Consider the following 25,207-nt stretch of genomic DNA (forward strand, 5'->3'; position numbering starts at 1 on the left):
CCCCCACCTAGCAAGACAGGCCAACACTCAAATGCAGGAAATACAGAGAACACCACAAAGATATTCCGCAAGAAGAGCAACCCCAAGGCATATAATCGTCAGATTCACCAGGGTTGAAATGAAGGAGAAAATACTAAGGGCAGCCAGAGAGAAAGGTCGGGTCACCCACAAAGGGAAGCCCATCAGACTCACAGCAGATCTCTTGGCAGAAATGCTACAAGCCAGAAAAGAGTGGGGGCCAATATTCAACATCCTTAAAGAAAAGAACTTTCAATCCAGAATTTCATGTCCAGCCAAACTGAGCTTCATAAATGAAGGAAAAATAAAATCCTTTGCAAACAAGCAAGTACTCAGAGATTTTGTCACCACCAGGCCTGCTTTACAAGAGCTCCTAAAAGTGGCACAACACATAGAAAGGAACAACTAGTGCCAGCCATTCCAAAACCATACCAAATGCTAAAGAGCATCAACAAAATGAAGAATCTGCATCAACTAATGGGGAAAACAGCCAGCTAGCATCAAAATGGCAGTATCAAATTCACACATAACAATATTAACCCTAAATATAAATGGACTAAATGCACCAATCAAAAGACACAGACTGGCAAATTGGATAAAAAACCAAAACCCATCAGTATGCTGTATCCAGGAAACCCATCTCACAGGCAAGGATACACAAAGGCTCAAAATAAAGGGATGGAGGAAGATTTACCAAGCAAATGGAGAGCAAAAAAAAGCAGGAGTTGCAATTCTCATCTCTAATAAAATAGACTTTAAAGCAACAAAGATCAAAAGAGACAAAGAAGGTCATTACATAATGGTAAAAGGATCAATACAACAAGAAGAGCTAATAATCTTAAATATATGTGGACCCAATACAGGAGCACCCAGATATATAAGGCAAGTTCTTAACAACTTACAAAAAGACTTAGACTCCCACACAATAATAGTGGGATACTTTAACACTCCACTGTCAATATTAGACAGATCAACCAGACAGAAAATCAACAAGGATATCCAGGGCTTGAACTCAGACCTGGAGCAAGCAAACCTGATAGACATTTACAGAACTCTCCACCCCAAATTCACAGAATATACATTCTTTTCAGTGCCACATCACACCTTCTCTAAAATTGACCACATAATTGGAAGTAAAGCACTCCTCAGCAAATGCAAAACAACTAAAATCATAACAAACAGTCTCTCAGACCATAGTGCAATCACGATAGAACTCAGAATTAAGAAACGAACTCAGAACCGCACAGCTTCATGGAGAATGAACAACTGGCTCTTGAATGTTGATTGGATAAACAATGAAATGAAGGTGGAAATAAAGAAGTTCTTCGAAACCAATGAGAACGAAGACACAACATGCCAGAATCTCTGGGACACATTTAAAGCAGTCTCCAGAGGAAAATATATAGCAGTAAGTGCCCATATGAGAAAAGTGAAGAGATCCAAAATTGACACCCTATCATCAAAATCGAAAGAGCTAGAGGAGCAAGATCAAAAAAACTCAAAACCCAGCAGAAGACAAGAAATAACTAAGATCAGAGCAGAACTGAAGGAGATAGAGACATGAAAAACCCTTCAAAAAATCAACAAATCCAAGAGCTGGTTTTTTGAAAAGATCAACAAAATAGACCACTAGCCAGACTGATAAAAAAGAAAAGAGAGAACAACCAAATAGATGCAATAATGAACAATAAAGGGGAAATCACCACAGATTCCACAGAAATTCAAACCATCATCAGAGAATATTACAAACAACTCTATGCACATAAACTAGTAAACCTGGAAGAAATGGATAAATTCCTGGATGCCTGTGTCCTCCCAAGCCTAAACCAGGAGGAAGCCAAAACTATGAATAGAACAATAACAAGATCAGAAGTCGAGGCAGCAATTAAGAGCCTACCACTCAAAAAAAGCCCAGGTCCAGATGGGTTCACAGTCGAATTCTACCAGACACACAAAGAGGAGCTGGCATCATTCCTTCTGAAACTATTCCAAATAATCCAAAAAGAGGGAATCCTTCCCAAATCATTTTATGAGACCAACATCATCCTGATACCAAAACCCGGCAGAGACTCAACAAGAAAAGAAAACTTCAGGCCAATATCCATGATGAACATAGATGCAAAAATCTTCAATAAAATACTGACAAACTGATTCCAACAGCACATCAAAAAACTTATCCATCATGATCAAGTAGGATTCATCCCGGTGATGCAAGGCTGGTTCAACATATGCAAGTCTATAAACGTAATTCACCACATAAACAGAAACAAAAACAAAAATCACATGATTATCTCAATTGATGCAGAGAAGGCATTTGACAAAATTCAACAGCCCTTTATGCTAAAAACCCTCAATAAACTCGGTATTGATGGAACGTATCTCAAAATAATAAAAGCTACTTACGACAAACCAACAGCCAATATCATACTGAATGGGCAAAAACTGGAAGCATTCCCTTTGAAATCTGGCACTAGACAAGGATGCCCTCTTTCACCACTCCTATTCAATATAGTTCTGGAAGTTCTAGCCAGAGCAATCAGGCAAGAAAAAGAAATAAAGCATATTCAAATAGGAAAGGTGGAAGCCAAATGGTCTCTATTTGCAGACAACATGATAGTATACCTAGAAGACCCCATTGTCTCAGCCCAAAAACTCCTGAAACTGATAAGCAACTTCAGCAAAGTCTCAGGATATAAAATCAATGTGCAAAAATCGCAAGCATTCCTATACACCAATAACAGACTTAAAGAGAGCCAAATCAAGGACAAACTGCCATTCACAATTGCTACAAAAAGAATAAAATACCTTGGAATACAACTCACAAGGAACATAAGGGACCTCTTCAAGGAAAACTACAAACCACTGCTCAACGAAATCAGAGAGGACACAAACAGATGGAGAAACATTCCATGTTCATGGTTAGGAAGAATCAGTATTGTGAAAATGGCTATACTGCCCAAAGTAATTTACAGAATCAACGCTATCCCCATCAAGCTACCAATGACCTTCTTCACAGAACTGGAAAAAACCACCATGAACTTCATATGGTACTAAGAGAGAGCCCGCATAACCAAGTCGATTCTAAGCAAAAAGAACACAGCAGGAGGCATCACACTACCAGATTTCAAACTATACTACAAGGCTACAGTAATCAAAACAGCATGGTACTGGTACCAAAACAGAGATATAGACCAATGGAACAGAACAGAGGCATCGGAGGCAACACAACATATCTACAACCATACAATCTTTGATAAACCTGACAAAAACAAGCAATGGGGAAAGGACTCCCTGTTTAATATGGTGTTGGGAAAACTGGCTAGCCATGTGCAGAAAGTAGAAACTGGACCCCTTCCTGACACCTTACGCTAAAATTAACTCCCAATGGATTAAAGACTTAAACATAAGACCTGGCACCATAAAAACCCTAGAAGGAAATCTAGGCAAAACCATTCAGGACATAGGAGTAGGCAAGGACTTCATGACCAAAACACTAAAAGCATTGGCAACAAAAGCCAAAATAGACAAATGGGACCTAATCAAACTCCACAGCTTCTGCACGGCAAAAGAAACTGTCACTAGAGTGAATCGGCAACCAACAGAATGGGAAAAAATGTTTGCAGTTTACCCATCTGACAAAGGGCTGATATCCAGAATTTACAAAGAACTCAAACAGATTTACAGGAAAAAAACAAACAAGCCCATTCAAAACTGGGCAAAGAATATGAACACACACTTTACAAAAGAAGACATGTATGAGGCCAACAAACATATGAAAAAATGCTCATCATCACTGGTCATTAGAGAGATGCAAATCAAAACTACACTGAGATACCATCTCACACCAGTTAGAATGGCGATCATTAAAATATCTGGAAACAACAGATGCTGGAGAGGATGTGGAGAAAAAGGAACACTTTTACACTGTTGGTGGGAGTGTAAATTAGTTCAACCATTGTGGAAGACAGTGTGGCGATTCCTCAAGGCCTTAGAAATAGAAATTCCACTTGACCCAGCAATTCCATTACTGGATATATATCCAAAGGACTATAAATCGTTCTACTATAAGGACACATGCACACAAATGTTCATTGCAGCACTGTTTACAATAGCAAAGACCTGAAACCAACCGAAATGCCCATCGATGATAGACTGGACTGGGAAAATGTGGCACATATACACCATGGAATATTATGCAGCAATCAGAAATGATGAGTTCGTGTTTGTAGGGACATGGATGAATCTGGAGAACATCATTCTCAGCAGACTGACACAAGAACAGAAAATGAAATACCGCGTATTCTCACTCATAGGCGGGTGATGAAAAATGAGAACACATGGACACAGGGAGGGGAGTACTAAACACTGGGGTCTATTGAGGGGAATAGGGGAGGGACGGTGGAGGGGGAGCTGGGGAGGGATAGCCTGGGGAGAAATGCCAAATGTGGGTGAAGGGGAGGAAGGCAGCAGAAGACACTGCCATGTGTGTACCTATGCAACTATCTTGCATGTTCTGCACATGTACCCCAAAACCTAAAATGCAATAAAAAAATAAAGAAAAAAATAAAATCCAAAAAAGAAAGAAAAAAATATATAAAAAAATAAAATGTAGGTAATAGTTTAAAAAAAAAAAAGTAAAGCTTGAGTTCACTCTTAAATTTTGTTGCATCTTTTAACTTGCATTCATAATATTATTCATTTATATATCCTTGCTTTTATCATTTCTGCATTGATTATTTATTTCTGTTAGAACTTGCGGATTCCTTCAGGAATGGCTGTAAATCTCCTACGGTTTGTATCATCTTTGCTAAGATTTATAACAAACTTTTGAAAAATTCATCAGACTTTGATATGGTTCGGCTTTGTGTCCCCACCCAAATCTCACCTCAAATTGTAATCCTCGTAATCCCCATGTGTCAAGGGTGAGACCAGGTGGAAGGGACTGGATCATGAGGGTGGTTTCCCCCATGCAGTCCTCATGATAGTGAGTGCGTTCTCACAAGATTGGATGGTCTTATGCGCATCTGGCATTTCCCCTGCTTGCACTCACTCTGTCCTGCAACTTTGTGAAGAAGATGTCTCCTGCTTCTCCTTTGTCTTCTGCCATATTGTAAGTTTCCTGAGGCTTCCCCAGCAATGTGGAACTATGAGTCAATTAAACCTCTTTCCCTTCTTAAAAAAAAAAAAAAAAAGAATGTATTCCATGTTAGAAAACCCACTTGCTGGACAAAGGAGAGCAAAGGGAGGCTTCTTCTTTTTGTTGATGTGATCAGAGATAAATCACGAAGGTGGAGGACACATCAGATTTTATCTCCAGGCCGTTTATTACGCCACTGGTCAGTCAGTTCTGTGCTTGAGGATGCCTGATTTGATGGCATCTTAGAGATATGTTGGAGAGACGGAGAGAGGAAAGGAAGACAGAAATGATAGGATGCTCTTGCCACAGCAGGTGAGCAGCTAGAGAGGACTGTAGTCAAACCTTGAAAGTCAGTAGAGAGGAGAACACACTGGCTGAAAAAGCAATCAAGAAAATCGCTTTGTTTACAAGGGCTACAAAAATAAATTAATTAATTAAATACCTATGAATAAATTTAACCCAGGAGGTGAAAGATCCTTATAAGGAAAATCATAAAACACTGGATGAATGAGATTGAACAGGACACACAAAAAATGGAAAGACATCCTACATTCATAGATTGGAAGAACTAATATTATCAAAATGACCCTACAACCCAACGCAATCTACAGTCAATGCAATTCCTATCAAAATGCCAATGATATTCTTCACAGAAATGGAAAAAAACTACTAACATTTGTATGGAACCACAAAAGATATCAAAAGTCAGTGGAGAGAAGAGATGTGGGCCAGGGTGCTGCAGAGGTGGAAATAAGGACTCGGGAAATAATCTAATATGAGGGCAAAGGAGAGGTAAATTCAAGAGGATGCTGAAGTTTCTTTTTTCTTTTCTTTCTTTCTCTTTTTTCTTGAAACAGGGTCTCACTCTGTCACCCAGGTTGGAGTGAAGTGGCATGATCATGGCTCACTGCAGTCTTGACCTCCCCAGGCTGAGGTGATTCTCCCACCTCAGCCTCCCAAATAGCTGGGGTTATACAGGTGTGCGCCACCGTGTCTGGCTAATTTTTGTAATTGTTGTACAGATGGAGTTTTGCCAGTTTGCCTAAGCTACTCTAGAATTGCTGGGCTCAAGCAATCTACCCATCTATTTTTTAGTAGAGATGGATTTCACCATGTTGGCCAGGCTGGTCTTGAACTCCTGACCTCAGGTGACCCACCTGCCTTGGACTCCCAAAGTCCTGGGATAACATGCCTGGCCAAGCATTTTTAAGATGCAAGTTAAATGAGCATTCGGAGAAAGAAAGCCAAAGAAATTTGGAACCAGGAGCTCGTGATTCTTGTGATGCCAAAAATAAAATTTTAGGAAAGAAAAGTCAAAGAAACCAAGTGCTAAGCCAGTTTTGAGGAGAATGAATGCCACGGGACTTGCCACTAGGAGTTTCTTGATGCACTTTGTAAAAATAGTTACAGTGGAAGCAGAAGATGCAGGAGGGTCATGGGATGCGTTAGACAGGAAGTCGAAACAGTGAGACACACAACTCTCAGGAGTTACTGACTTGTGAGGAAAAGAGAGGACCGATTGCTGGGGGGACCTTTACGTACCTGGGATGCTCATTAGCTGGTGGAGGGGATCTGGTGAGACTAGAGTTGCCAGAGAGTGGGTAATTGGAGGGGGTGCACAGTGCACAGTGGGGGAGTTAGCCTTAGAGAGACAACCACAGAAAAAAAGAGTAAATGGGCCAGGTGCCTTGGCTCACACCTCTAATCCCAGCACTTTCGGAGGCCAAAGCAGGCAGATCACCTGAGGTCAGGAGTTCAAGACCAGCCTGACCAACAAGGTGAAACCCCATCTCTACTAAAAATACAAAAATTAGCTGGGTGTGGTGACCGGTGCCTGTAATCACAACTGCTCAGGAGGTTGAGGCAGGAGAAAACCCTGAACCCAGGGAGGCGAATGTTGCAGTGAGCCGACATACTGCGCTCCAGTCTGGGTAACAGAACTAAACTCCTTCTAAAAGAAAAAAAAAGAGCAAATGATGAGTACAAATGGGGAAATTTTGTTGTGAAAAAGGCAAGTTGAGGGAGTTCAGAAACAAAGGAAGTTGAGAGTAAGTGAGAAAGAACCATCAAGCCAGTAACCCACCCGGCCAGATTCTCAGTGTCACCAGGGATAAGGCTGGAGCAGAGGTAGAGGACTGTGGATTTTGTCTGTAGTCTATGGAGGTGGCACTTTGTCTTTCCATCTCTGGGACTGGTCTGCACCACTAGCTATGTAACTACTTCTTTCCTTCCTTCTTTTTTTTTTTTTTTTTTTTTTTTTTGAGACAGGGTCTCACTCTGTTGCCCAGTCTGGGGTGCAGTGAAGCAATCTCACTGCAGCCTCTACCTCCTGTGCTCAAGTGATCCTCCCACCTCAGAGACTCTGGAGTAGCTGGGACCACAGGTGCACACCACTGTGCCTGGCTAAATTTTGTATTTTTTGTAGAGACAGGGTCTCTACGTTGCCCAGGCTTGTCTCAAACTCCTGGGCCCAAGCTATTTGCCCACCTCAGCCTCCCAAAGTGCTGGGATTACAGGCATGCACCACCATGCCCAGACTAGCTGTTTAACTTCCAACAAGTGACTGAAGCCTACATGTCCTGATCACTGAATGAGATTATAATAAAAATCTTTGGTAAAATAAAAATTAAAAACTTGGCTGGGCATGGTGGTTCATGCCTATCATCCCAACACTCTGAGAGGCCAAGGCAGGTGGATCACTTGAACCCAAGAGTTTGAGACCAGCCTGGGCAATACTGCAAGACCCCATCTCTATAAAAAATACAAAACTTTGCTGGGCATAGTGATGCATGCTTGTAGTCCCAGCTACTCAGGAGGCTGAGGCAGTGAGGCAGGAGGATAGCTTCAGACCAGGAAGTTGAGGCTGCAGCGGGCTGTGATTGGGCCACTGTATTCTATCATCGGTGACAAAGCAAGACCCTGTCTCAAAAAAACAACTCTGTACCAAAAAAAAAAAAATGGTATTACACTTTTCAGGCTGGTAAATCCAAATCTAAAGAAGCCCAGCTTCTCATAAGAGTAAACTTCACCTAACTATCAAAGATAGCCTCTGGCTCCAAAAATTCTTTCCAGTCTCCCATAGGGATTTCTTCTGGTAGTCAATGAGCTTAAGGTCTTGTGAAATTTGGCTAGGGGTCTGGGAGGAATTCTTTTCATTTCGTATTACAGACGGAACATTGGCAATGAGAAGGGACCACAGGGAGCCAGTGAGTGACAAGGAGGGAGATTCTGACACCCAGAGTTTTACCTTCAACATTTCCTTCTGTTTATTACTTATCTAGACTTCCATTTTCCTACCCCACAGATACCCACTCTTATGCCCCTAACTTGCCTTCAACTCCTCTACTGCCTTGTAAATGTCCCACGTATATGCTCTAAAAAATAGTGGACTCTGCTATTGTTGGAATCAAATTTGTTCATTGTGTTTATTACATTTGATTATTCTTACCGATTTTTTGTCTGTTTGACTATCCACCACAAAGGAAGACATTGTTAAAATTTCTCATCATGATGGTAGATTTTTTAATGTATCCTTGTTTTGTGAATATTTGCTTTGTGTATTTTGAAGTAATGTTTTTGAGTGCATACACATAGAGAATTTTTCTGTTTTCCTGATGAATTGAACCTTTAGCAATACATACTGACTTCTGTATTTCTATTAATGCTTTTGCCTGAGGTATGATGTTAATATAACTCCTTTGATTCAACTGTCCATTCTTATAGTTTCAAACCTAATGCTTTAAGCATGTCTCTTATAAACAGCATATAACTGCATATGTTTAAAAATATAGTGCAACATCCTTTAACTGCATTTAGTCTATTTACACTGATAATTATTACTGATAGAGTTTGATGAATTTTCACTATCTTATTTTGTTCTTTATTTTTAATCTTCTCTTTCCATGCATTTTCCCCCTTCTTTTGATTTAAGTAAGTTTCTATCCTATTTTATTGTTTTTTCCAATGGCTTGTAAGTTATTCACTTTACTCTGTCATTTTAGATGTAATTTTTAACATTTTAACGAGAATCCAGACTTTACAAAGTCCAGATTTAACCAATATCATAGCTCTCCTCTGAAATAATAAATAACCTTAGAGCAAATTGCCTCTACAAACTTTTTCTACACAATTCTGTCCTCTTCCTCCTTGCTTCTTTGTGTGCATTTATGTTTGCCATTTGAACGAATTTCCTGAAAGTAAAAGTGAGATTTTTTAAAAGGCAGACATGAGGGCAGCAATGGTAGACTTTCATGTGACTTCTGTCCCGCCAGCTTGAGCTGTGTGGTTTAGGCACTTACTTCATCTCTCTGAACCTCAATCTCTTGCTTTGCTAAGCGGGGATGACAATATCCACCTTTCAGAGCCGTAGTGAGCATTGAAGGTAATATATGCAAAGCAGCAGCGCAAAGGCAAGGCTCAGATATCACAGTTACTATTGCATAAATAACCCCAAGTGGAGGGCCTGAGCCCTCTGACTTCTTCAAAGATACTGATCTGAACTAAACCACAACATCACACAAACACCTCCCGGCACTCAGATCCTTTAGACGTAGAGACAACCTTCAACAGATAGGGGAAAAGCAAGCTCCTTCCTGAAGGTTATGATTCTGGGTGTTGGAAAAGCATTGAAGTGGGAGTCAGGGAACTTGATAATCGGTTATAAACCAAGGCTTGTGGTAATCCAAGGCTTGCCACAAACTTGTGGAATGACCACGGGCTCAGTGTTCTTATCTCTACATAGAATGTAGAGCTTGATCTAATGATCTTCGAGGTCTCTTCTAGTTCTCAGATTCTATGATACCGTTAAAAGGGATTTTCAACATGTTTTACAGTATTTTATTTTGCACCCAAACCACTTACTGTCTATAAGGCCTAAACTGCTTCTTTGGGTTTCCCAAGAAAGCGAGAGACAACCTTTGATTAGGCGTATCTTTGGAGTTCTTATTAAACAGTAAACTTCACCTAACTATCAAATATACCCTCTGGCTCCAACATCCTCTTTCCAGTCTCCCATAGGGATTTCTTCTGGGGGCCAATGAGTCTAAGGGATTGTGAAATTTATCTAGGGGGAGTTCTTTTCATTTCATATTACAGACAGAGCATCTGAAATGAGAAGGGACCACAGGGAGCCAGTGAGTGGAATATGAGGAAGATTTGGGTCTCTGGCACCCAGAATCTATCTGATTCTGATATAGAAGATGAACCATGTTAGAGCAAGAACCAGATCCCTCTTTACCTAGTGGCCCAAGCTTTTGATGCACACCTGTGTCCCTTGTAAAGCTTAGTGAATCATCATCTAGAAGTTTCCTGTGCTTTGTGCATTATTGTAATCTTCACTGGGTAAAAGTAGAGCTTAAAGCTCTGATATATGGATAGGGAAGAGAAGAGGGATGAAGCCTTTTACCCAGTGCTGGCTGAGCTAAAACAGTTTGACCTTGATTCATCCACGGAGCAAAGAATCTCATCTCAGTCTCAGTCCACATCCTTTAGAAGCCCATTTTTCCCTTTATCTTTCATGTTGCTCACATGGGCTGCAGGGGCCAGGTGACTTATCTCTCACTTTGAACATCAGAGTGACAAAAAAATTACTCAACCCACAAACGTTTCTCACCCACTCACCTTTCCTCCAGCCAATGACGTTTTATTGACTGTTAGATGCTGAGTGAGAAAGCATCTGGGCACAAGCAGCTGGGGATGCAAATTCAGCAGCGCTCACTGCACAGTGGAGGCATGGGCGTCCTGACCTCACCGAGGGAGCAGGTAGAGAGGGGACTGACAGCAGCTGCGGCTTTGCTCGCTGGAGACTCTCCCTACCCCAAGTGTGGTCTGTGGATCTGCAGTCCCAGCATCATGTGGGAGCTTGTTAGAAACAGCCTCAATGGGCCTGGTGTGGTGGCCCACACTTGTAATCTCAGCACTTCAGGAGGCCGAGGCAGGTGGATCCTGAGGTCAGGAGTTCAAGACCAGCCTGACCAATATGGTGAAACCGCCGTCTCTACTAAATATACAAATATGAGCCAGACATGGTGTCAGGCATCTGTAGTCCCAGCTACTCAGGAGGCTGAGGCAGAGAACTGCTTGAACCCAGGAGGCAGAGGTTGGAGCGAGCTGAGATCCTGTCACTGCACTCCAGCCTGTGTGACAGAGCAAGACTCTGTCCCACAAAAAAAAAAAAAAAAAAAAAAGAAAGAAAGAAAAGAAAAAAGAAATAGCCTCCACATCCACACCTGCCCTGTCAAATTCCAATCCGCAAGATCCCAGGCAGGGGGTAGGGTGGGGGGCGGTCTGCACACACGCTGCTGGGAACCACCTTGGCATCCGTCCTGCCGGCTCCAGAGCAGCCAGCCAGGATGTCCTTCTTCCTCAGCAGTGGCGTCCGCTCTCTACTCAAATCACTGTCTCCCACGTCTCCTTCCAGGTGGGTATTTCTGGTTAACTCAAGGGACGTAAAAGTAGCTCAGGGCAAAATGAATTTTGGTTCTACTCCAATTCTAATAATGAAGTGGTAAAAATTAAAGGGGCAGCTTTCAGACTAGGGGAGTGGAGCTGTGGGTATGAGGCCAAATCAGATAAAGAGGGCTGGTTATCCGGCGCCCGGGCTGTGTTCTTCTTTACTGTGAAGGGAGCCTCTTGTTCGTTTGCTTTGTTCTGTTTTCACTTAAGCTCAGTGGCAACAAATGATAAGGCCTCTTGCCAGGAGGAGCAGATAGTGACGCGGAAGGCAAAGACCACCTCATTTCACCAAGTTCCTCATCTTTTATTTGAAATCCAAGACATGAGGCTGCGCATTTGTTTCTCTGGGAAGAGTGACAAGTGATTGAGAGCAGAGTGTAACACTCGAAAGGAGAGAGCAGGTGTCTCGGAGTCAGAAAACCTGGCTTGAATCCCTATATCTGTCACTGTTTGCCCTGCGCTAGGTCGTTCTGGTCATGTGTGGCGGCAGGACGACAAATGGCTGGTCTTTCCCTTTCTAGTAGGCACACGAAGAGACAGAGAAGTTGAATCTTTTTTTTTTTTTTTTTTTTTTGAGACGGAGTTTCGCTTTTGTTACCCAGGCTGGAGTGCAAAGCGTGATCTCGGCTCACCGCAACCTCCACCTCCTGGGTTCAGGCAATTCTCCTGCCTCAGCCTCCTGAGTAGCTGGGATTACAGGCACGCGCCACCATGCCCAGCTAATTTTTTGTATGTTTAGTAGAGACGGGGTTTCACCATGTTGACCAGGATGGTCTCGATCTCTTGACCTCGTGATCCACCCGCCTTGGCCTCCCAAAGTGCTGGGATTACAGGCGTGAGCCACTGCCCCCGGCCGAGAAGTTGAATCTTTAGCAATCCATTGAATGGGAAACCTCACAGTGGAAAGAGAAGCATTTCCAGGGCCATTCATTCGTACCTACCATTCTCCCAGACCTGTTCTGTGATGGATGCAGTCCAGAGGAGCTGGCTCTCCATCACTGTCACTTGTGATTGCCAAGGTCTCAGCCAGACAAAGCAAAAGCTCCCAAGGGGTGTTGCCTTTCAACTGCATTCGGAATTCCTGGAGGCGACAAATCCACAAGAAAAGATACACCCGTGAGCGTGCATTTCAGCAACAATGACGAAGTGAGGTGGAAAGGGATGAGGAACAGGTGGATTCTGCCCGTGTCTGTTTAATGAGCATCTCCAGCAAAATCCAGCGTTACGATGAAACACTCTCAACATCAGGAGTGCTCTGTTTGACTCTGTCTTGTGCGTGTCCCAGGCCAAGGCCCTCAGCATTTTCAGGATTCATGATAACTGCTGACTGTCTCTTTTCCCCTCTGCCCACATAAAAGGCACAAAAACTAAAGAGGAAGGCCACAGCGCCGCAGAGCCTGTGGTTCAGGATTCTCCTCCTGGGAGCCCTGATTTCTTTTTTTTTTTTTTTTTTTTCCTCTCACCTTAACAGTGTCCAGAGTATGTCCATTGCCAGAATAGGGATACAGCCTGCTCAGAGCCCCATGTGGGGCCCACCACTCAGGAACAAAGGGAGAGACAGATACTAGGCACGCGTGCAACAGAGAAAATCCAGCTCCACGGAAACCATGTGCAAGACCAGCTCCGTCCAAACTGAATGTGGCTTTGGGAAGCCACCTAGAACTTGGCCTGCTGCCATGAAGGCAGGCCCCAACTCTCCATCCCTGCTGTCACAGAGCGACCCAGGCAAGACCGTGAAGCAAACAGAAAGCCCCTGGAGTGGGGGGGCGAGGGACCCCTTGCTCTCTCAGGATGCCATTCAAGTTTCTGGGCTAGTCCTAGCATACTAACTACCACTCAGCTGCCTGGTGCTGGGCAGGGTAGACAGGGACTCCACTGCTTCTCAGCCTGTGCCAACCCCTTTGGGTGACACCCTAGAGTGGGGTGGGAAGCCCCAACTTCCAATCCTTGAGCGTTTACCACCCCATGCCCCCAACTCCCAAATTGATCATCTCAAATTTTCCCACAGTCTGTAGGCACCAGACACTTCAAATGCTCTCAGAAAAGAAGATGATGTCTACATCCAGAATTGTGCCCATACTTTAAAATTACAGGGAGAAAAAGATTCCCTTTCTCACCTTTTTTTTTTTTTTTTTTTTTTTTTTGCTGTTCTTAAGGTGGAAATTTGTTCATTACCTTTTCTCAGCTTCTAAGGAAAATTCTGTCTGCCTCCCAAGCTCCCAGGCCCCTTGTGGTGTGAGCTGGGGGAATGCGTAGAGCTGGGAATTGGAAAATATTCGAGGAAATAATGGTTTATGTTGGGCAGACCCACTGGGAGAAGCAGGAAGTGGGCCTGGAAAGACAGGAGGAAATGTGAAGGCAGAGAAAAGGCCTTGCTAGCTGAATTTTGAGAAGTAATTTTTAGCATTGTTAGTGAGAAAATCTAGAGAATGAGGCAGTTGTATGCCATCTTAAAAAATAAAAGAATGGGGCAGGCACAGTGGCTCAAGCCTGTAATCCCAGCACTTTGGGAGGCCGAGGTGGCTGGATAACCTAAGATCAGGAGTTTGAGACAAGCCTGGCCAACACGGCGAAACCCCGTCTCTACTAAAAGTATAAAAATTAGCCAGGTGTGGTGGCACATGCCTGTAATCCCAGCTACTCAGGAGGCTGAGGCAGGAGAAGCGTTTGAACCCAGGAGGCAGAGGTTGTGGTGAGCCAAGATTGCACCCCTGCACTCCAGCCTGGGCGACAAGAGTGAGACTCCATCTCAAAAATAATAATAATAATAATAAATAAAAGAATGATCATATAGGGAAAGATGATTTTAACATTTTGGAGTTATGTAAACGGAACCCCCTTTGTTATTCTGTACAAGACTTTTAGACACATTTTTTTATTCTTTTTTTGGATGTTGTTCCGTTGCTGCTTTTATAACACTATGGTGAGAAGGGCTAAGAAGTATCCCAAATTTATTCCCATTAGCTTGAAAAAGAGCAGCCCTTCAGGGCACCTTCCCTCACACTCTTCCACCTCCTGCTGCCTTCAGGTGACGTTTGGAACTCCCTGGCAAGGCCTTTCCAAGGCTGGAAAAGGACAGCCAAGCTCTTCAGTAGTTACTGAGCTACAGACCTGAGGTGTCATGTTTCTAAATTCCAGGAAAGGTTCTTTATGAAAAGAAAGTCTGTGAGAATAAGAAGTTCTGAAACTTCCCCTTGTCCCTGCATGACCTCTTCCGACACTTAGGCTAATTTATAATGACTCTGAAAATGTCCCTGACCTCGCCTAGAAAAACTCACCATCATGGAATTAAAGCGTTTCTAAGGCACAAAATTGCCTCCAAGACAATTTGTCTGCTTCTTTTCAAACTGATGTGTTTAGAAATGTTCTTGGCTTGTGATGGAGAGCTCAGATTCCAAAAGCGTCTGAGGTCAATCCTGGCTATTTGTGCTAATGAACAATTACAAAATAGTTGCTAAGTATGCTTCTCCATGATTCTGTTGAGCTAAAATTACTTGGAAAGAAATGCACAGATCTGAGGCATACAATTTCATGAGTTCTGACAAATGTGTACAGCTGCATAAACGTGCTGATTACTTCTGCCTTCTGGTGAATACCCACCTACCACGAGAAACCACCCTCTGTCTCTGGATATAACTTTTGTCTCTTTTTGAACTTCATATAAATGGAAGCAAAGTGTATGTACTATTTTGTGTCTAGCTTATTCTGTTCAACATAACATTTTTGAGATGTATTAATATTGCCGGTATCAACAGTTCCTTGTTTTTATTTTTGAGTGGTTTTTATAGTGTGACTATATCGTAAGCTACTTGTCTGTTCTCCCAGTGATGGGTATTTGAATTATTGAGTTGGTTATTATTAATAAAGCTACTATGTCCTAGAATGGAAGGGGCTTAATAAAAGAAAGAAGTTTTCTTTTTAAATAAATATTTTATGAAGTCTTTCTGTAGGCTGGGCACAGTGGCTCACACCTGTAGTCCCACCACTTTGGGAGCTGAGGCAGGTGGATCACGAGATCAAGAGAAGACCATCCTAGCCAACATGTTGAAACCCTGCCTCTACTAACAATACAACATTAGCTGGGTGTGGTGGCAGGCGCCTGTAATCCCAGCTACTTGGGAGACTGAGGCAAGAGTATTGCTTGAACCCGGGAAGCAGAGGTCACGGAGAGACGAGATGGGGCCATTGCACTCCAGCCTGAGCAACAAGAGTGAAACTCCACCTCAAAAAAAAAAGAAACTCTTTCTGTAGACACATCTTAGATAAATACCTAGGAGTAGAACTGCTGAATTGTGGGGTAGGTATACATTTAACTTCAATAAAAATACTTTTTTTTGGCTGGGTGCAGTGGCTCACGCCTGTAATCCCAGCACTTTGGGAGGCCGAGGCGGGCGGATCACAAGGTCAAGAGATCAAGACCATCCTGGTCAACATGGTGAAACCCCATCTCTACTAAAAATACAAAAAAATTAGCTGGGCACGGTGGCGTGTGCCTGTAATCCCAGCTACTCGGGAGGCTGAGGCAAGAGAATTGCCTGAACCCAGGAGGCAGAGGTTGGAGTGAGCCGAGTTAGCGCCGCTGCACTCCAGCCTGGGTAACAAGAGCGAAACTCCGTCTCACTATGTCACCCAGGCTGGAGTGCAGCGGCGCTAACTCGGCTCACTGCAACCTCTGCCTCTAGGCTTAAGCAATTCTCCTGCCTCAGCCTCCAGGGTACCTGGGACTACCGGCATGTACCACCATGCCTGGCTAATTTTTGTACTTTTAGTAGAGACAGTTTCACCGTGTTGACCAGGCTGGTCTCGAACTCCTGACCTCAAATGATCCACCCACCTCAGCCTCCTAAAGTGCTGAGATTACAGGCATGAGCCACCACGCCCAGCCAAAATACTTTCAAATAAGTGTCCCAAAGTAATTGCATTACCTACACCGCCACCAGTCATGTAAGAGAGTTCCGGTAGCTCTACTTCCTCTCCAATATTTGGGGTATCAGTCTTTTATCCGTTTCCTCCATTTCCCCAATGGGCTATCTCATCATGGTTTTCCATTTACATTTTATTGATAACCGATATTGAGCACTCTTTCAAGTGTTTATTGATAATCATATATCTTCTTTGGGGAAGTGATTGTTCAAATCTTTACCCATTTACTGGGCTATTTGCCTTTTAGTGTTGCTTTGTTGTTCTTTATATATTCTGGACACAAATATTTGTGACAAATATATACATTGCACATATTTTCTCTTAGTCCATCATTTACTTCTCATTTTCTTAATGTCTCTGGATGAGGAGGCATGTTCAATTTTTTCTTTTATACTCAGTGCTTTTGCCTCCTCTATAAGCAATCTTTGCCTGTCTCCACCTTGCAAAGCCATTTGCCTCTATCTCTTCTCAAAGCTGTATAGTTTTGCCTTTTATGGTTAAATCTATAATGTATAGATCTAGTATATAGATCTTTGTGCTTATATATAAAATAAAATTAATTCCCGCATAACAGGTGAGGTTCTTTTTTGCTCATACATTTATCCATTTGTTCCAGAAGCATTTGTTGAAAAGATTCTCCCTTTCTTATTGAATTTCCTTGGCACATTTATTTGTGAAAAAAAAAAAAAAATCAGTTGAAGAAACATGAATGAGTTCATTTCAGGACTTTCTGTTCTGTTTCATTACTGCTTGTCCTAATGCCAATACTATGCTGCGTTGATTTTCATAGTTTTGTAGAAAGCCTGAATATCAGATGTCACGAATCCTCCAAATGTGCACATCTTTTTACGACTGTCCTAGCTACTCTAGGTCTTTTGCGTTTCCAAGGGGATTTTAGAAATAACTTGCCAATTTCTACTAAAAAGTGTTGGATTTCTAAATTGTAGTTGCCTTGAATTAATTGACCAATTTAAGGTGAATGGATTTTTTTAAATAAAGTTTCCAGTCTATAAACCTTGTATATTTTTCCATTTGCATAGTTTTTTTCTAAATATGTCTCAGCAATATTTCAGAGTTTTCAGTTTAGTGGTATTACAAGTTTTTGGTAGACTTATTTATAAACCTTTTATGTTTTTTGATGTAATTGTAAATACAATTGTTTTTAAAGTTATAATTTTCTAGTTGGTTGATTAGTATATAGAACTAACTACAAGTTATATATATATACTGAAATTCTAACCTTGCTAAATTCTGGTAGTCATTTTGCAGATTCCTCAGTAATTTTATGTAAACAATCATGTTATCTGAGAATAATGTTTCTTATCTTGAAATCTACTTCCTGCTATTAATATAACCATATCAGCTTTCTTGCCCTTATCTTTGTAGCATCTATCTTTTTCTATCCTTTTTTCTCAACCCATCATTTTTATTGTATTTAAAGTGTGTTCTCTTGAAGACAGCTTATAGTTGGGCTCTGCTGTTTAATCCAGTCTGAAAGTTTCTGTCTTTTAATGTACGAATTTTTGTCCATTTATGTTTAATGTGACTATTGATAGGGTTGGCTTCAATCTACCTTCTTGCTCTCTGTTTCTCAGTTGTTCCATTTCTATTTTTATTACTCTGTTCTTCCTTTTCTCTCTTCAGTTTGGCTAACCAAACAAATTTGGCTTTCTTTTCAGCTACACTCTTTCTAGTATTATTTGGTGGTTTCTCTAGGCTATTCAGTACGCATTCTTAACTTGTCACAATCTACTTACTTCATATTGTACCATTTTCTACGTGACATAAAAAACCTAAAACAGTACAATTCCATCTTCCCTAACTTTTATATTAGAACTGCTGTATATTTTACATTTACATGTTCAATAGAACCTATTGTACCATATTATTATTTTTGTTTTAAACAGTTGTTTAAAAAAACTTTCAAAGACATTAAAAAGAAAAGGTGATCTTTTCACTTATCTAAGTATTTATTAGTGTTCTTCGTCGTTTCCTGTAGATTTATATTTCTAGCTACTGTAATTTCTCTGTTGCTTGAAAATTTTTCTTTAGCGTAATGCAGATGTGCCGTAACAAATTCTCTAAGCTTTCTTTTATCTGAAAATACACTAAATTCATTCTCATTTTTGAGGGATATTGTCTCTAGGTAGAATTCAAGGCTGACGGGTTTTTTCTTTTAAAACTTTAAATATGTAGTGCCATTATTTTCTGTCTTCCATAGTTTCTGTTGAGAAGTCACTCATTATTCATCATTGTCCCCCTGGCATGTGTCCTTTCCCTCTGGCCGCTTTTAAGATTTTCTCACTATCTTTGGTCTTCAGCAGTTTAGCTGTGATATATCTAGATGTGCTTTTCTTTGTATGTATCCTGCTTGGTGTAGTGAACATCTGGATCTCTGGATCTGTAAGTCAATATTTGTCATCAAATTTCCAAAAATTTTGGCCATTATTTCTTCATACATTTTTTCTGCTCCATTCTTTCTCTCTTCTCTCCTTGGGAATTCACTTAAATATAGGTTAGATCATTTGATATTGTCTCACAGGATACAAAGATCTATTCTTTTCCAAATTTTTTGTGTACATCAGTTTGGATAATTTCTATGGGTTTGCTTTCAAGCCCTGGCTGGGCTCATTTCAGATACTGTAGCTTTTAGTTTTCTTATTTTAAAAAATATTGGCTGGGCACAGTGGTTTGTGCCTGTAATCCCAGCACTTTGGAAGGCCGAGGCAGGCAGATCACCTGAGGTCAGGAGTTTGAGACCAGCCTGGTCAACATGGCAAAACCCCGTCTCTACTGAAAATACAAAAATTAGCCATGTGTGGTAGCACGTGCCTGTAATCCAAGCTACTTGAGAGGCTGAGGCTGAAAAATCACTTGAACCTGGGAGGTGGGAGGTTGCAGTGAGCCAAGATTGCACCACTGCATTCCAGCCTGGGCAACAGAGCAAGACTCCATCTCAAAACAAATTAATAGTTTTCATTATATACTGAGATTATTCTATTGTTTCACTCATTATAACCATTTTTTCTTTAAATTAGTACTTGGCAATCTTTTTTCTGAAAGGGCCAGAGCATAAATATTTTAGGCTACCTGGCCATATAATCTCCACTGTAACTATTCAACTCTGCCATTACAACAGAAAAGCAGCCATAGACACAATGTAAATAAATGAGTATGTCTTTCTTCCAATAAAACCTTATTTATAAAAATAAATGGCAGCAAGTCTGCAGGTCATAGCATACCAACCTCTGCTTTAAGTCACTGAGCATACTTATTACAATTGTTTTAAACTCCTAGTGTGCTAATTCCAAAATCTGGGTCATTTTAGGGGTCTAGTTTTTTTTGGTTTTTTTTTAATTTTGCGACAGAGTCTCACTCACTCTGTAACCCAGGCTGGGGTGCTCAGCTCACTGCAACCTCCACCTCCCAGGCTCAAACGATTCTCCTTTGGCAGGAGTTAGAGGTTAAGGTAAACTTCAGTCCAGTCTCTATCTGAATTACCATTCTCTTTTTCTGGACAGTGAGAAAAAGGAAAGGAACGCAACTACCATCTATTCCATGCCTATTATTTTCTGGGCTTTCTGCAAGTTACCTTAGTATATTATTTCCTGTAATCATTAAGTCAATAAAATAATGATTATTTGTTTTGTTTTGTTTTTTGAGATAGAGTTTTGCTCTTGTTGCCCAGGCTGGAGTGTGATGGCACAATCTCGGCTCACCGCAACCTCCACCTCCCAGGTTCAAGTGATTCTCCTGCCTCAGCCTCCCGAGTGGCTGGTATTACAGGCACATGCCCAGCTGATTTTGTATTTTTAGTAGAAACAGGATTTCTCCATGTTGGTCAGGCTGGTCTCGAACTCCCAACCTCAGGTGATTCGCCCTCCTCAGCCCCCAAAGCGCTGGGATTACAGGCATGAGCCACCGTGCCGGCTTAAAATAATTATTACAACATGAAGCTGAGCCTTAGAGAAGTAAAGCAATAAAACTATGTAGCTTGTAAGCTGCTGGAGCCAGAAGTTAGAAATGCATCTTTCCCCTTCCCACCACGCTGCCTGCCGCTCTTGCCTTATGGGATTACCAAAATTTATTGAGTGCTCATGTTGCCTGTTCCACTGTAATTTCTGGCCCATGAAGCCCATTCAAATTGCTTTTGCTTAGTTCCTTGTTGGTTAGAGATGTCCAAGCTGTCTGATTTCTCCCTCCCTTTGGTTCTTTTTTTTTTGAGACAGAGTCTCCCTGTGTCATCTAGGCTGGAGTGCAGTGGCATGATCTCGGCTCACTGCAACCTCTGCCTACTGGGTTCAAGTGATTCTCCTGCCTCCGCCTCCCAAGTAACTGGGATCACAGGCACATGCCACCATGCCCAGCTACTTTTTTGTATTTTTAGTAGAGACTGTGGTTTTCACCATGATGGCCAAGCTGGTTTCCAACTCCTGACCTCATGTGACCCACCACCCTGGCCTCCCAAAGGTCTGGGATTACAGGCATGAGCCACTATACCCAGCCTCCTTACGTTCAGTTCTTAGGGGAGTCAGGATGGGGATGGTTTTCCAGGATACAGGAAAGATGCTAAGCAGAGTCCAAGGGCACAGAGAAGCTTCACTCAACCTGAACAACTAAATACACAACCAGCCAAACCACAGCCATGAGTACAGCCAACAGCCTGACCAGCCACCTTGTGGGCTTCCATCGATGGAGAGGTCCTGGACAGACTCCTGCTTTCCCACCTATTCCTGTGCCTGCCATCTCCCCGTCCACTTCCTTTATCCAGCATGTGACATTTTCCCCCAAAATCGAATCTCTGGAAGCAGAGAACTTGTTGCCAAGTATGCAGTGGAATTATTTTTCTGATTAGACCTGTGCCATGTTTCCCCTTCACAGTTTGATGTTTGACCATTACTTCTGATGTCCTTAGTGAGACACCAGAGTCCATTTTTCAGGCTGAGGGAGGGTAGGGTCTTCATAATATAAGAAGGTATCTGGTGAACTCAGAAGTGGGCAGGTGGGTGAGAAATACACATTTCTTCAGTGAAGCACTTTCTGTATATTTCTCAAAATTATGGCACAGAATCATTAATTATAGAAAGTCGAACAATTCATATATCCTAAAAGTATTTCGCATAGACACATTTTGTCCCTCAATTCAATAGATGTAACTTTGCCCCTTCCTTTCTCCACATTTCTTGGCCCTCCTCTCTTTCCATACTTGCTTGACACGAAGCATATGCAGAATAAAACCTCATTAATTTCTACTCATCAGGTTTGCTTTGGAGAGGAGCTTGCTTGTCAGGAACTTTTGAGCCAGCTCTGATACTGAGGCTTCTAAGGAACAATCGCAGCAGCCTTAGTTCCTTTCTAGCAGAACGTGGGGCATAACATCTTTTAAATAAAGCGAAGAAATAGGTGATTAAGTCATTACAGGATTAAATATGTGAGTACTTGCCTGGGGCCTCCTGAGCGCCTAATAGGCTTCACTTTTTCTTTGCAGAGCTCTGTGACGATGACCCGCCAAGGATCACATACGCCACGTTCAAAGCGTTGGCCTACAAGGAGGGAACGATGTTGAACTGTGAATGCAGCAGGGGGTTCCGTAGAATAAAAAGCGGGTCACCCTACATGCTCTGTACAGGAAGCTCTAGCCACTCATCCTGGGAGAACCAGTGTCAGTGCATCCGCTCTTGTAAGTGTTCCTTCTGTGAGTACGGACATAACGAAGTGCAGCAGAGAGTGAGACAGAGCCCGGCTTTTGCTCCCTCGGCCCTGCAGACACAAATGGGCCAGTCCAGTCTGCAGAATAACTAACCTCAGTGGTTCCTGAAATAGTCATTCACTAAACACAATTTTATTACTAGTTTTGAGACAGTCTGGGTCTGTTGCCCAGCTGGAGTACAGCGATACAATCTGAGCTCACCGCCACCTCCACCTCCCGGGTTCCAGTGAGTCTCGTGCCTCAGCTGCCTGAGTAGCTGGGACTACAGGCACGCCCCACCATGCCTTGCTAAGTTTTGTATTTTTAGTAGAGACGGGGTTTCACCATGTTGGCCAGGCTGGACTTGAACCCCTGGACTCAAGTGATTCTCCTGCCTGGGCCTTATAGGCGCACACCACCATGCCTGGCTAATATTTTGTATTTTTTGGTAGAGATGGGGTTTTACCACATTTCCCAGGCTACTCTTGAACTCTTGGGCTTAAGCAATCCTCCTGCTTCAGCCTCCCAAAGTGCTGGGATTACAGGTGTAAGCCACCACGCCTGCCCTAGATGCCCGCTTTTATCCTGAGCTGGCATTCTGATCACCCTCCCTTCATTGAGGCATTCAAACTCAACTCCTTTGCCAAACTCTTCACGATAGAGAGGGTTGTTCTAGAAGTTTCCTTGTCATTGCATCAAGACGGCATCTCTAACTTTAAGCATTGTGAACAGCCTTAGGACGCAAAGGAGCAGTGCGTTGTGGAGTGAGAGCACTCCTGCTGCCGTCAAAGGACACAGAGACAATTGACAGCAAGCAGCAGGTCCCTTTTGGTGGGACACACACACACACAACATACGTAACATACACAGGTTCAGAAACATGTCGTGAGCACTGCCATATGCACATGAATACTGAGCGGCCGGTTCTGGGAGGGGTGTGAGCAGGCTCCACCCGAGGGAGGGAGTGCTCTGCTTTGGTCTTTGTAAGCTTGGCACTCAGACACCACCAGACACATCGTGGGCACTGGCCAGGTGTGCTTCTCAAGTGAATGAATACATGAACAGTGTTTTTTGGGTTTTTTTTGAGACAGTCTCACACTGTGGCCCAGGCTGGCGTACGATGCCATGATCTCAGCTCACTGCAACCTGAGCCTCCTGAATTCAAGTGATTCTCCTGCCTCGGCCTCCCGAGTAGTTGGGATTACAGGCCTGTGCCACCTCATCTGGCTAATTTTTTTTTTTTTTGTACTTTTAGTACAGACAGGGCTTCACCATGTTGGCCAGGCTGGTCTTGAACTCCTGACCTTGTGACGGGCCTGTCTTGGCCTCCCAAAGTGCTGGAATTATAGGCATGAGCCACCATGCCAGGCCATGAACAGTGTTTTCTCTCAAGCATTTGTGAAATCATCTGCATAATTCCATCCATATTTTCTAGCCCCTAGGAACACAACAAAACAAGTGACACCTCAACCTGAACAGCAGGAAGAGAGAAAACCCACTGAAATCCCAAATCCGATGCAGCAGGTGGACCAACCGAGCCTTCCAGGTGAGAGATGAACCTGCCTCCATCTCGCTCCTACGAGCTCCTCCTTCTCTTGCAGGTAGATGACATGTACCCAAAGGAAGAAAGTCCTCCCTGCCTTCTGTAAACACAGGCATGCTGCTCCCTCCTCCCAGGACATCACTGCAGACAAGAACGGGTGCAGGGCTGCTCAAAGGCTGTTTGCTCAGCCACTTAAGCCAATCTGATGGCAGCCAGTCCAGGCCTGGGCTGACTCTCTGGTTTGCTAGCTGGCCAAATAGAATTCAACCCAAATTCAACTCAACTTACAAGCATCTGTTGGGTCTGTGTGCCAGGCCCTGCTGATAGAAGACACAATCAAGAATGCATCAACGATCCCTGGCCTCAAGGAAATGCCCTGCCTCTTCCCCTTAAGCACAAGACAATGCACTGAAAAAAAACTGTTTACTTCCCAATATTGCTTTCAGGGAAAGGTTATAAAATGTGCATGTCACTCTTGTGAGTCTCAAAAGCTCCAGATGCACATGTCCTGGCCAGCAGTCTGTGCATGAGTGGGTATTGCAGCTGCCCCTTGCCTGCCCTCAGCTTTCCCAAATGAATCGTGATTCAGCCATTGTGTCAAGAAAATGGGCCAGATGTGGTGGCTCAGGCCTGTAATCCCAGCACCACGGGAGGCCAAGGCAGGCAGATCACTGGAGGTCAGGAGTTTGAGACCAGCCTGAACTCCTGACCAGCCTGGCCAGCGTGGTGAAACCCTATCTCTACAATCATACAAAAATTAGCCAGGCATGGTGGTGGGCGCCTATAGTCCCAGCTACTCAGGAGGCCAAGGCATGAGAATTGCTTGAAATTGGGAGGCGGAGGTTGCAGTGAGCAGAGATTGCACCACTACACACCAGCCGGGGTGACAGGGCAAGACTGTCCGCCCTCAAAAAAAAAAAAAAAGAAAGCAAAACAGAACCCACTAGGAAGAACTTAGCTTTCTGAGGTCAGGCCGACCTTAGGAAACTTCAGAGCTCTATGCTAGTTTATAACTTTACAAAGAACTGGATCAGATAGCATCCCATTGGAGCCTGGCAATACAATGAGTCAGGGACCAGGAAGTGTTGCTTCAATTTACTGAAGAAACTGAGATGGAAAGAAGTTAAAAAGACTTGGCTAAGCTCACACAGTAGGGCTGAAATCAGACCTCCTATGTGATCTAATCAGGGCTCCCAGCTTAGATGAGGAAACTTTCTGCTGACTTTATTTTAAATTAGTTGGGATTTACTTACAGCTTCCATTATTTTATTGTTTTGAACAGACTAATCTAGGAGCACAGCTGCAACGTGATGTTCTTACCGCCCCCCCCACTCCGCCCCAACTTTGTCCTGGACTGGTGTTTCCAAGCACGTGGGTTCGTTTCCTCCACTTCCTCCACATCCCCCTGCAGAGTTACTGGAAGGCTTCAAGGGGCCAGTGCTTT

At 42.9% G+C, this 25,207-nt stretch overlaps 1 protein-coding gene and 1 long non-coding RNA gene across 3 annotated transcripts in view; one reads left to right on the forward strand and one right to left on the reverse strand.

The window, feature by feature from the left end:
* The window catches only part of IL2RA (interleukin 2 receptor subunit alpha), a 58,899-nt gene that overhangs the window by 23,769 nt on the left and 9,923 nt on the right, over positions 1-25,207 (forward strand). The window contains exons 1-3 of one of the 2 annotated variants that reach the window (XM_078329223.1): positions 11,116-11,573; positions 22,020-22,211; positions 23,656-23,766. In XM_078329223.1, coding sequence (XP_078185349.1) covers positions 11,168-11,573; positions 22,020-22,211; positions 23,656-23,766 — 709 coding nt within the window. In that variant the 5' untranslated portion in view covers positions 11,116-11,167. 2 annotated transcript variants of the gene reach the window in all.
* LOC144576865 (uncharacterized) overlaps positions 1-25,207 on the reverse strand; it is an 82,150-nt gene that overhangs the window by 14,429 nt on the left and 42,514 nt on the right. The window contains exon 2 of the long non-coding RNA XR_013519486.1: positions 12,550-12,689. This is a non-coding gene — a long non-coding RNA (uncharacterized LOC144576865). The remainder of the gene's footprint in view (positions 1-12,549; positions 12,690-25,207) is intronic.

Source organism: Callithrix jacchus, chromosome 7 (genome assembly GCF_049354715.1).
Source record: "Callithrix jacchus isolate 240 chromosome 7, calJac240_pri, whole genome shotgun sequence".
Lineage (NCBI taxonomy): Eukaryota > Metazoa > Chordata > Mammalia > Primates > Cebidae > Callithrix > Callithrix jacchus.